General features: G+C 39.9%; 3 protein-coding genes across 3 annotated transcripts in view; 1 reads left to right on the forward strand and 2 right to left on the reverse strand.

Moving 5' to 3' along the window:
* The window catches only part of LOC126563786 (uncharacterized), a 123,054-nt gene that overhangs the window by 9,902 nt on the left and 100,096 nt on the right, over positions 1-13,056 (reverse strand). The window lies entirely within an intron of this gene.
* LOC126565724 (uncharacterized) lies at positions 1,867-2,268 on the reverse strand. The gene is made up of 2 exons (XM_050222928.1): positions 2,147-2,268; positions 1,867-2,079 (listed from the first exon to the last, which is right to left on the reverse strand). The coding sequence occupies exons 1-2, from the start codon at positions 2,156-2,158 to the stop codon at positions 1,867-1,869; spliced, it is 225 nt and encodes a 74-aa protein (XP_050078885.1). The 5' UTR covers positions 2,159-2,268.
* On the forward strand, positions 4,446-4,795 carry LOC126565720 (uncharacterized). The gene is made up of 2 exons (XM_050222925.1): positions 4,446-4,518; positions 4,583-4,795. The coding sequence occupies exons 1-2, from the start codon at positions 4,507-4,509 to the stop codon at positions 4,793-4,795; spliced, it is 225 nt and encodes a 74-aa protein (XP_050078882.1). The 5' UTR covers positions 4,446-4,506.

Consider the following 13,056-nt stretch of genomic DNA (forward strand, 5'->3'; position numbering starts at 1 on the left):
CAGCACGTACACACACAGACAAGGACAAGGAGACAGACACACGCCACACGATTACCACATCAATCTTTCTCCAAAGGTCGAACTGTGGGAAAAGCGGAAAACTGTTCACGAAAATGTTTTCTACGTCCTCACGTACTTGAGGAACACACGCAACAGACACACCGCGAGCAGAAGAGTCTTCTTTTTCGGGTGGTTCCACTACATCCTGCTGTTGTTGTTGTGTTGTTTGCTGCTAAACAATCGTTTCACCATATCCAAATCAGTGCTCACGATTTCGCCATTTTGCCTGTCAACTGAAACCCCTTGCGCGTCGAGCCGCCGACGTTCCCGGTGTAGAACTCACACTGTTTCCCTGACTCGCTCCAAATGCGTTTGTCCCCGTTTATTTTCTTTTTTTGTAAGCAGGATGTGTTAGGCAACACACTGAAACTGAAACGTTGCTCACAGTAGGCCACGGGAGAGAGAAAAAGCGCACACAGAGTACATTCCGGTGTTTTTATTCCTTTTTTTGGAGTCCGAGTTTTCCCTCCCACAGCCCTGAGAGCGATTTTTCCGGCGAGTAGAGGTTGTGGGTTTGCGTTTGCAAACAATAGCACGTGGTGGAAATGAGAAACCGATGCGCTATTTTACTGGTGAGAGAATGTTCTCTTTTTCTCTCTCTCTCTAGCTGTGGTACCTTTTCAGAACTCTCTTCTGATTAGAAGGAATGTTAATGGCGTTTTTGGGTAGGACATGTGGTCATGAGGGTGACAATTTGCTGAAACCACATTTGTTTTCTAATATTTTGTAAGAAAGAAAACAAGAATTCTGACAGCAGTTCCCAAAAAAACTTTTTTTTAAATACTCTGTAAAAACAAAGTTCAATACAGAGTTTTTTGGGATGAACTAGAAACGTTCGAACGAGATCTGGATTATTTTCGAGATGCAGTATAGAATTTACCAGCGGGCTTGTGAGTATTTGGAAAATTGTTCCATTCTGCATGTAAATTATCGAGCGAGCCCTAATCCTGCGAGCGAGTCTCAGTTCTGGCAGCAAATTGTCAACTTCTTGAGCAGATTCCTGAACTGGTTTGACCATCACTAGTTCAGCTTGGAAATATATGAAGATTGCAGCACATTTTACCTATTTTTTAACTATTTAACCTAGCTCAAGAAAAATTAGTTATGTTACCGGTAGAACTGGACAATTTAAGACAGGTTTAACGGGAAGATTTTTAAAAATTTGTACCTATTACAATTTTTTTACAGTAAACAGAGTTGAAATATTTGTTAGAATTGTCTGATGGATAATGAGAAGGCATGAAACCAATCCAACCTCTAAATTGCCCTTTTAATTTTGAACATAGACAAGAATTGGCTGGAACATTACTAGCTCATCTTGGATACCCTGTATCAACGTGAATCAATGCGGCCAGAAAGTTCCTCAGGTTTACAGGAAAAAAACTCATAATTTTTTTAAATGGAAATAGTTAGTCAAGGTTTAAATAAATTTTTTCCTTCAATTTTCCTCCACAAGAAGTATCTCCCCAAGAAATCCAGCACCGTCAAAGCTTTTCTTTTCAAACTGCCAAAAGCACATCGTCAAAGTCTGAAAGTTTCGATTCAAATTGAAATATTTCAAGCCAGAATAAAATATCCTTTTCCAGTTGCACTGCTACCGATTCCTTTGAAGGATTTCTTTCGCATTTACAAAACTACAAAATTCACATCAATCACACAGCATTTGAATGTTAGGGAGAGATATCCGATTTATTCCAGTGTGTATGAATTTCGGGTTGTCATTTTGCGTGCAGTGTATCGTTTATCCGAATGGTCCAAATCATCCTGTTTCCGTTTCCGAGGTCCTATGGTATAAGGGGGGAGCGTTTACAGATAGGTAAGGGGAGCGTAAGCCGAGTAGGTGGCAGCAGCTGGGGCGTAGGCAGAGTAAGCGGCCGGTACATAGGCACCCGAGCTGTAGACGGTGGCAGCGGCCGGAGCAGCATACGTGTTGTACGCACTGTAAGCCGTCGGCGTGTAGAGGAACTGCGGCTTGGGGGCAGCGAAGACGGCGGCAATCAGGGCCAGAACAACGATCACCTGTTGCAGGAATGTGCGTTAGGTTTAACTCTTCCTCTTCAGCGAAGACTTCTACGCCAGTACTTACGTATTTGAACATGTTGAGTGTTTGGTGTTTGTTTTGGAGCTTTCGAACGAGCGAGCGCTAGATGCGATTGGTTTGTAGTCTTGCGTTTGACTGATGCTTTGGGAAGGATTTCGTTGCCTTTTTATACTGCATCGCTGTCATTCGAGCCGGTGCGTACGCATGGGAAGCGTATATACAAAACACAAGTATCCTTTTGCATTGTTCCCGTGAATCGATCGATCGGGAACACATGAGCGCCTCGACACCGGAGACGTCTTAGAACCAGTTTTTGGCTGTGGATTGGATGATCTTTTTATTTTGCCCCTCTACCTCACCTATCCATTAATAACTGGTACGCAGTGCTACGGGGGCTTGTTTTAGCTCCCGACCAGCCATTATTGTGGGCGAACGGTACAATGGGGCAATAAGTACGGGCTTAAAGAACAAATTTTAAGAACGTTCTTTTTAAGCAAGCAAGCCAGCGAAGGTAGCTCGTACATATGCGATAGACCAACCCGGTGGCAAGATCATGCAGGATCGTATGTTGTTTTTTATTTGTTTCTACCCTCCCAGTGCGTACAGAGCGTGAAAGATCAACGTTCTTTGGGCAGTGTACGAGATAAGTTTTAAAGTTCAAGGGCAAGATTCCTTTTTTGAGACCCGGCCCTATCACGTACGGATGAGATGGGACGATGTCTTAGCAAGCGAACGGTAATTGGAGCAGTGTGAAGAGTAAACGGCGTTGGCGGTTAATACTTGAGTCATGTTTTGTTTAGAATATTGTAGAGGGAAAAGGATTATTTGTTCAAATTAAGCTTTAAAGCTTTAATTAAGCAAATGGAATTAAATAGGATTTGAATGGTGTTAAGGTTTACGTTTTTAAAATTGGGTATTATTAGACTAAGTGTTTAAAAGCACACGTACTTGTTTTGTTTTTTTATTGTTTGAGAAACGGAGATCAAATCTCATCTGTAAATGGTTTAGTTTTAAGAAACTTTAGTCATTATTTCGTGGTCGTTAAGCCAAGAAGTGTTCCTTCTAGGATCTTTTTTCCACAAATATTTAAGTATCCCTATTCGGCGCAACATTAACAATGAGTATGTTGAAAAAGTTTAATATCAAATTAAGTGAATTTAACAAGACTTTAGCGAGTGCAATAAGACGTAAGAGAAAATATTTCAGAATTTTAAGAACGGTGCTGGACTTCACTCGGCAATATCGGAGATTCAATTACATCTGACCCGTCCCCTGTAATGAGGACTGCTTATCCAGGTCGTTAAGGCATGAAGGGAAACATTAAAATATTTTATTGCTGGCTTCTTATATTATGTAACTGCTTGCTCAAATGTCATTCATATTTATCAACACTTTTTTATCAAAGTTCTTTTCCTTTTTCTTCGCTAAACGTCCTACTAGGTCACGCGGGCAACACCGAAACCGCGTAGCTGGATAGTCTGTTCTCACTGCTGGGGAACAGTTAGGATGAGATGTGAACCCCGGTCCTGCGGATCGCATCTCAAAGTTCTTCTGCTTCTTGGCTTAATGTCCTGTTAAGGTGACCCGTATGGCTTACAAGACTTGCTGATACCATGGAGTTGAATAGCCAGTCCACACTAAGGGCGAACGGTCTGGTGGGATTTGAACTCTTGCCAGCCGTACCGTGTGAAGATCAGCGCCATTGTCGCTTTACCATCAGGCCGCATCTCACAGTTAAAAAAAAAAATTGACAATTGTTGATTTTAGTAGACGAATCGAAATAAAACAGAACTTAACATTAAAAGCTTAAATTCAAAATGCTTTTTCTCTGGTAAAATTTGTTTACTTCAATTAAATATTTTAATTATTCATAGGGAAACCCTTTAAAAATAATCAAGTTAAGCTGACAAACAGATTTTGTATAAAATGCTTCAAATTGTTTTGCGAGAATAGCAATTTAAATAAAGTATATAATTTCATGTATAATTTCATAAAATATTATGTGTGTTGTGCAGTTGTTAAAGTATGGTTGAACTTTTCTGTCCTCAGGACAAGAGAGAATTTTAGTTACTTACTCACCCAGTTTTATGTAGTACCAACAAGCGAGAGTGTAATGAACCATGCAAAGCTATTATATATTTATTTGTTCATTTAGTTGGGACTGGTTTGGATCGTGTGTCTTCTATAACTCGCAGTTCGTGCGTCCATTTATCAGAACCAGTTCCTTCCCGAAAGATTCTCTTCCCTTCCCAACAAGCTCTGAGGAGTTGATGGTCCTATCCTTCTTGAAGGGTTAACCGTGTCTTTGCTATATAAACCTCAGTGAAGGCTTGGTTCTAGTATCAGTTTTTGTGCAACCTCCAGCAGTGAAACACAACACAAACCACAAACCCCCAAACTTCAAGATGTTCAAATACGTAAGTTAAGAGTGGATGTTATGGCTAAAAAGAGGTGGGCTCTATCTAAACTTTATCATCTCAGATTGTTGTCCTGATGGCTCTGATTGCCGCCGTGTTTGCCGCACCCAAGCCTCAGTTCCTGTATGCACCGGCGTCCTACAGCTACAGCGAGAGCTACCGTCAGCCAGCTGCTACGGTGTACTCCAGCAGTGCTTACAGTGCTCCGATCGCTTACACCTCGTACGCTGCTCCTGCCGTGTACAGTGCACCCTATCAGGCTGCATATGTGTACTAAACCAGCACACCAGACCAGACCCGCTCGATACGAAACCCTGACGAGATCTCCGAACCGGATGCGCCAAAACTCTATGCACAGCTCTAGAAGCGCCCTCAGTCACATTAAACAGAAGAGTAGAGAAAAAAATGTAATAAAAATTGCTTCTTTTCGGTATTAAAACTAGTCACGGATGGTGTGTCTTAATTTTCGATTCTGGAACATTTCCGATCGTGCTTCCGTAGGTGGTGAATTGATGGTGTAATCGCGATTGACACCATTGACGTCCCGTTTATATGAGCGACACGTCGTTTCGAGCTGTGATTGATGCGTGTACAATCGTTGATTTGTATTCATTCTACAACCCAGCGCTGGTGTCCAAATCTGCTCCGCCTTGCGTTGATCTTCACTGATCCGATTTTGTTTATATCTACCAGGGATCGGCACACTTTAGAACTTCAATCTATTAGACAGTAATCTTTTTGGTGTTTAAAGTCCAGTTTTGAATTGTTGTTTAAAAAAAAATCAAACTTAATTTTATAGTATTTGTTCATAATGAAGCAGATTTATTAAATTTACCTGTTTTGCTGTGAGCTGAACATGCCAACGTTTATTATAAAGGATATTTTCAAAAACAACAGACTGTTGTTCCTGAACTTGTTCAGTACTGAAATGTACGAGCAAAGTATTACGAGTTACAATAATTGATAGCAGAACCGGTGAGTCGATTCGATCATCCAAAAGATCCACTACAAAGGGTCTCTGATTGTCAAGGGCTTGCTGCCGCAGCGCGTCGAGCGAAGGTACGCACAGTGCGATCAGTAGAACGTTTTGTCGAACGTGTCGAAGCCGGAACACCTAGATCTTGCGCTAGAAGCTTCAGTGGGCCAGCAAGCTATTTGCCGATGATGATGTGCTTTAGCTGATCATAGAAGATGAAAACGATAATTTCAAGGAGCACTTCAAAGCTCTTGACGGAACGTTTACGTTCGATTATTACACCGTTTACATTGTGGGAATAAAGCAGAATGTCTCTCTTGCTGGTAAAATACAAGGCAATGCACTTCTCGGCCCATAACTCTAGGCCATTTGTCTGGTACGTCAGTTCTGAAATTCCTCCAAGAAAAACTTCAACCAGTAGTTGGTCAGTTCGGGAGCGGGTTGGAAGGTAGATACCGACGAAGTGCTTAAGATTCTCAGGACCCTTTTGGTTGTATTGGGTCAGCACAGCTGAAACACGATTATTCGATGAGCACTCGGAATTTTAAACAAGAAACGATTATCTTATCTCAGACTATTAAGAATACGCTAGGAAGCATCCCTATCAATATTTCATACCAAGCAATATTTAAAAAGGATTAACGTATTTGTTAAGAAAAAAGTATTTAAACAAAGTTGGTGGGACAACGTTGGACAAGGACGTTGATTTCTTCTACAAACATTCACTCGGCGTCCAATTAAATCAGCTGATCGGCTCGATATCTTTTGCGGACCATGATTTGCCTACCCCTGGTTTAAACAACGAATTCTGCAAGCGTGCAAAACCAAAAACCGTCAACCGTTCAAGTGCAAGGTCGTACTGAAGAACCTTTAAAAGCAAGGTACAAAACAAACGCCCCGATCAGCTGCAAATCGAAGGTGGCATTGGTTGTTTGCGTTTGTGCGCGAAAGTGTGTACAAATCCGTGCGCTTACGCCTTCACAGAGGAGAGTGGTGTGTAGTGAACTAGTTCACATTTACCAAGTCTGGTCAGTGTTGTTACTCCCTTCTCTTTCGGATGTCATTCGCGCGCAAATCCAAAAATATAAACTTCAATGATGCCAATTCTGCCAACAGGCAGTTTGTGTAGTCTTGTTTTGTTCTGTTGGATTTATTATTTCATTCTCAATGTTTTCGTTCCGTTTAATTGGTTTTATTTTACGTTTCATTTACTTTTAATCGCTAGTTGATTTTTCTCCCTTTTTCTTTTTCATTTACCGCTTGTCACATTTCACTTTTCTGCCTCGTATTTCGTCGTTTCGTTTGTGGTGATTAGTTAATTAATGACGTTTTTTAGCTTACCAGAATCGCACCATTTCATCACCATGCGTTTATGTCGGTTTTACTTTTTTTTTTATCATAGTTTTCCATTTGTGTTATTTTTTCCTTTTTACAAATTCTAAGTTTGGTTTTTGAATCTCCCTTTTCGTTTTCCTCTCTTTTCTCTCAATAAGTCTTTTAGATTTAGTTTTCTTGTTTCGTTTTACTGCTTACAACATAGTTCTGTTAGTGTTTTCTGTCTTTTTCTTGTTGTTGTTTTTTTTACTAGCATTCGTTTCCACTACTATTTCCTAATGATTACCGGGAAAAGGACAAGAAAGAGAGTGTTTGTGGTGTATCTTCTAAATGCTGTTTTCTTTCGATTTTCTTGTGGTGTTTATTATCTTTTTTTCTTTTATGTTTCGATTTTAGAGAGTGTTATGCGAGATTGGCACAAAATTATTTAAAAACCAACTAAAACTTTGACCTTTTCTTCAGTTTTAAGCATGTAATTTGGTTCGATACGACAACAGATTGTAATTGGCAGTATCTTTGTCACAATCAATCAGAATCAGAAGCACACGCACCGATTACGGGGCGAATTGTGTTCCACAATCACGCCAATCCCTTGCGTTTTGATTGTTTAATAATTTGTTGCATTTGATACATCAGAGACACAGGGAGCGAGAATGTGTCAGGGATTGGTTTAATGGGTACTTCCATCACTGCGTTGTATATTGTTGGTGATAATAATTTTAATTACTAGCAATTAACAAGCACCGACTGCGACAAGTAGGGGTTGGTAGCTGCCCCGTTTTTTTTCTCTTGTTTTTCCATTTTACTTTGTTTCACATTCGTACTAACCACTGCCATCATCACCAACAACAATATGCCATAGCATTGATCCTGTGTTGAAGTCGAGCGACCGTTTGTGGATGAATAATTAAATTAACCCTTTCCGTGCCTTGTTTGGCTGGGAATGGCTGGTAGAGTACGGTGGAAAGATCATTCCTCAGTAATTGTAAATTTAACCTCTCGTTTTCTCGTTCTCCTATTTTTACTGTTCAATTCAATTTCCTGCTAACCACCCACAGCAACTGTCCGATTGCTCGATGAGTTATGGTTGATTTAATCCAAATTTTATTTACTCATAATTAACCATCCACGATAGCAGCAGCATTCGGAGTACTGCTGGGCGCATTGAAACGATAATGATACAAAGCGGATTTAAACAATAGGAACATAAAAAAAACAAGCAGAAAACTTCATGCTGCTTAATTATTTTATCCATTTTGATAGAGTAATGATCGATGTCGATTACGATTAATGCAGTGATTGGAGGAATCTGATTAGTGTGGGAGGTTTGATGCCTTATTTTTTGTTGCTTAATTTTATTTATTCACAACTAATTTAAAACAATACTCTTTAGAAATGCATAGGCATAGGTGAAGCTCTTTACTAGTCGATTTCAATGATAGTTTTCTTTTAATGAGGGTGTCCTTTCAAACTCGTACCACCAAATTATCATTCTAATTGATTTTTTATTTGAATGCTCAATTAAAATGCTCTGGCTAGTACGAAAACCTAAACATGGAAATGCGAAACGTTCGATATTTTAATGTTCAAATTTACATACACCTATTCACATTGATTTGCTAGCAACACACGCCCTGAAACATACAGCGCACACCACACGATTTAACAATTCCACGGCTACCAAAACACCACGGCAAGACATGGTAATGGACAAGCAACAGGAGCTTACCGGAGAAGCATTTTTGAATATGGCACTAATTATTCACAGCATAGAGTATTTAAAGACTGATCTCGAACACACAAAACATACATACGATCACTACGAAGCACAGAACCGTTCATGTACGGCGTGCGAAAAACATAATTATTTGAGAGAAAAACCAAAGGAAAAAATGAGATAACACACACACACGGAGAATGTTGATATTACCACACGGTTTGGGGCTCGTGCGTAATGAATAAATCATTTGTGTGGCGATAGGACGGTCGAGTTTATGTATGCAAGCACACATACACACCGAGCGGATTCATATGGTCCAATTCCGGTAGTTGTTTTAAGGGATGAATTTTTATTTCCTCTCGTGAGTGTTCTCGATAAAAAGGAATAAATGGGCGCAACCAAACCATCGCTTCTCTTATTGGTTAAAACTGACCATAAAAGAAATTAAAACTGCAAGAAGATTTCAAAACTGCATCACCTCATGTGCCTTGTCCTTAATGAAGTGCTTTAAAAAAGCTTTTCACAAGTAAAAATTATTATAAATCTATGAAATTTTAATGGTGATTAATAATTTGGTGTAAGATTTACAACAAAAAAGAATTTTTCAATTGTTACATTCTATGTTATTTATAAAAAAGGAACTTTCAGAAGGTTTGGAATCGAGAAGGGCTTTCAAGGCTTAAAATAAAGGTTTTATTGAAGAAAACTTGCATAATTTAGGCGTTTAGTAAGACAAAAGCGATTTTTATGGAGAAGGTTGTTTTAAGAAATTAATATTAAACAAGGAACATATTTTTCACACACTCATAAAACAGATGTAGTTCTCTAGCAATAGCAAAAGAAATTAAATATATTAAAATGCATAAAGAATTATTTCATTTGAAGTAATCTTCTTTAATATTTTATCATGAATTTTTAATAAAAGACCTGCAGACTTGACATGAAACTCGTCAGATATCTCAATATCCAAACTTTAGGCACATTACCAAAATAATTGCACACACTAAGGCTGTATTTGAATAAATAAAAAACTTTATCTTTGATTTTCTCAAATAAAAAACCTCAAAATATAAGTAAATTTCGTTTTTAAACTCGTGAAGCATCTCAAACACGGCTGTCAGTTGCGTACAGCTCAACTTATTGCATTATAATCCCGGTTGTGCCTGGTAAAATAAAGCAAAATGATAAATAAATTAATAGCCACCCGTATTCCCGTATTTCCCATCAGTTCCGCCCAGTCCGGTACATGCTATTTATTCGAAACTATAACATCCTTTCGCTTTAGATACCGGTCACCGGCGATGTTCAATCAAACAAAAAATTGAAAAGAGGAAACAACACCGAAATAAGATAAAAACACAACGATTCACCAAAGCGGAAACTCGGGGCCAGTGATTTTTTTCTCCATTTCCAATTCGTTTGCTGTGCAATGTTCAATACTCTGCTACGTCTGGCCAGAGGTCTGGTCGGTTGTTGGTCAAATCAATTGCATCTGTTAGAGCCGTTGAGCATCAACCGATTTTAAGCGGCCTTCCGGGGTTTTTGCACCCTCATGAATTCCGTCCCTCCGAGGGATTGTGGTTAGCTCGAAATGGTTTTTAATCGCGATATTCAATTTTCTACGCGCTGTTTTTACGTTTTTTTTTACTTGTTATAAATGAAGGAAAGCATACAACTGATGAAAAAAAAAACCGGAAAAAACATCCAGAAGAATGGAAAACAAATGTATAAAAAGCGGTCGTAAGTTTACCCTCCGAACCGTATGGTGGGCCTTGTTTGGGTTTTGGATCCGATTCCGAGGGTCCCTTGGTTGTATCTGGCAGCTGTTCCTTTCCGTTCTGTGCTGGGATTTAATTTAAATTTTTCTTCCCTCCCTTCCCTGTTTTTGCACCACCAAACCGGGGTAAAAGTTGCCTTTTCACCGTCATAAGATCGCAAACAGATCGCCATACTAGGAAATATCATAAATTATGATACGAACGATCATCAGCTCATCTCATCGCATGGTCGTCATGCTGGAAGCTCACTTTGAACATGCATTCCAACGAGTTATCCCACCCCACAAAGACGACGGTCGTCCGATGCTTAAAATGATAAGCAGTAAAGTTATCTTAATGCCGCTCTTCGTTAGCTGCCTTTGCTGTACATCGTCATCACCGATGAAGTGCAAAGCTGCTGCAAACGACAAGCGAATCTTCCCGAAAAGTTTGTCATTTTTCGATGCACTTTTCCACATCCACTGGGAGGGAAGATGGGGAAATTCGAGAAAGGAAAAAGGGCTCAAAAGCGAGGGGTGAAAACATTGTGCAAAGAAAATTTTAATTTAAACTTTATGAACGCGCGTTCGCGTGCGAAGGTGCAGCGCGTCCCCAATGACACGACGCTGCGACGGAACGCGTTCTGTTTAAACAATAACCTTTTTTTTTTTTGCTGATGCACTTAAGGAAAAAGAAGGAAGCAAAAAAAGGTGCAAAAAACACCTTCTGATCAATTTATAATTTGGAAATTCCTGCTTGTTTTTTTCCCTGGGAATAAATTGAGTTTATTTAATAAGTGAAATGCAATTATTATATCACTGGAAGGGTATGCCGAGGGATTGCATCAGCAAGGTCGAATGCATTTTACGCGATTCGTATTTACTGGGGCGAGTAAATAAATGTGCCCCTGTGCCGCAAACTGGCTGGCTGACGCTTCGTATGAATTTAATATTTTTGTTCCATTCGGTGCGCTTTTGTTTTTATCGGCGTTTGTTCTTCTCCTTCCATCGTGCTTATTTCTGTTTTAAAGAGTCACAATGAATTTTGTATGATTCGGTCTTGTTTTGATGCTTCTTTCTTTCTTACTTTTGCTTTGTTTCACGAGAGTGCTTGTTTGCTGGTCTGTGACAAACATTTCTAGAATTTCGTCTAGAAGTCGTTTGATGTCGGTTGGTTGTTATTTGGTTGAAGAAAAAAAAAATGGAAACATTTTCTTTTAAACAAAAAAAAGCTACATCAACGACATCAGAAAAGCTGCTCAACATCAATCTCCACGTGATGGTTTGCATGTGCATGTGTGGCCGTTCCATTGCTTTCAAACATTCATTGCTCGTCCTCGTAGAGGAGCTTTTGCAGCCAGCGAACGGAGTGTTTCAGCATTTGGGTTTTTTTTTTAACTACAAAACTATCTTTTCGTGTGCCGTTCTAACCGTACGCTTCGCACGATAACAGCGAGCCGTTGTTTATGAGCGAGGTTTCTTCTTTGATAAGGGACACTAGCAGCGTCGAACATGAATGCAAATCAGGCGGAATTCACTCGCCGACTGCCGTGGCACAGGCTAGCAAGGGAAATGGGTGACGGTTCTGTTTTCCATTTTCGCTTTCGTGTTAGAGTTTTAAATTTATTCATCACAGAAGTGGGATTTGGAAATTTTTGAAACCCTCACAACAAGCTTTGAAGGCGTGCTGCAGTTTAAAACGAAACCAAAGAAATGGAAATGTGTCAACGAAGTGCAAAATTCCGCTCTGTCCTGAATGAGTGAGAAGACATAGAAACTGGAGGAAATGCAAGCTTTCGACATACCTACAAACCTACACACACACACACACACACACACACACACATACAGATCGTTCCACTCGAATCGTGGCGCGGAATGAATTGAAACCTTTTTATCTAGTTAATTGCATCTGCAAAGTACTACCGCCGGTGCATCCTCTCGAGCTGCTGCACAGCTTGGGGACACTGTGCTTGTGCACAGTTGTTTCGTGTGACTGCAACGTCGGAACGACTGCAACGTACTCACGTCACCCGGACTCACCCAGGAACAAGGACAAGACGGCATTGAAAGTCGAAGGATTAGATACTTTCAACCAGTGTTTCGGTGCAACTGCAAAGGGAGAAACACTGGTAAAAAAGACATTCACCAAGAAGCTAAACCGTTTGTTAGGAAACGTATTTCACGCTCGTCTGTTTCCTCGGCATCAGGTAACAACAACCCACCCGAGTGTACTTAGCGCTCAAGGGAGGGATTATATGTGTTGGGATAGTTTTTTTTTTCCACCACTCTTCTCTTTCTGGAATCGTTCTCTATTTGAACAACGCTTATCCGTTGCCAAAAACCTGAGCTGGAAGCCTGCTGCACTGTTTCCACTAATGAGCTTATCCTAGGGGAAGGGAGGGAAAAAATAAAGACGGGGGGGTCAAGAATTTAATAAACGAAGCACATTTTGAACGATAATTGAGTGGAGCTGGGCTTAAAGGTTTCCCTTTGCTGATTTTTATTTCTTCCTTGCTTTTTGCTGCCTCTCTGTTTTGGTGACCCTTTTATCCAAAGGTGGGGAAAGTGACTGTGTCGTTTGCAATAGCATAGAGAAGTTAGTGTTTTGCTATTTTTTTGCTTTCAACAACGATAAATGTACTCCGTTTTACTTACGCTCGTGTAGCTCGTTTACAATACGCTCGTTATTGGGGTTGAAAATTTTTGAACGCTTTTTTTTCGCTTTTTATAAACAACAGATATCAAAAA

This window comes from Anopheles maculipalpis, chromosome 3RL (assembly GCF_943734695.1).
Source record: "Anopheles maculipalpis chromosome 3RL, idAnoMacuDA_375_x, whole genome shotgun sequence".
NCBI classification, from domain to species: Eukaryota; Metazoa; Arthropoda; class Insecta; order Diptera; family Culicidae; genus Anopheles; species Anopheles maculipalpis.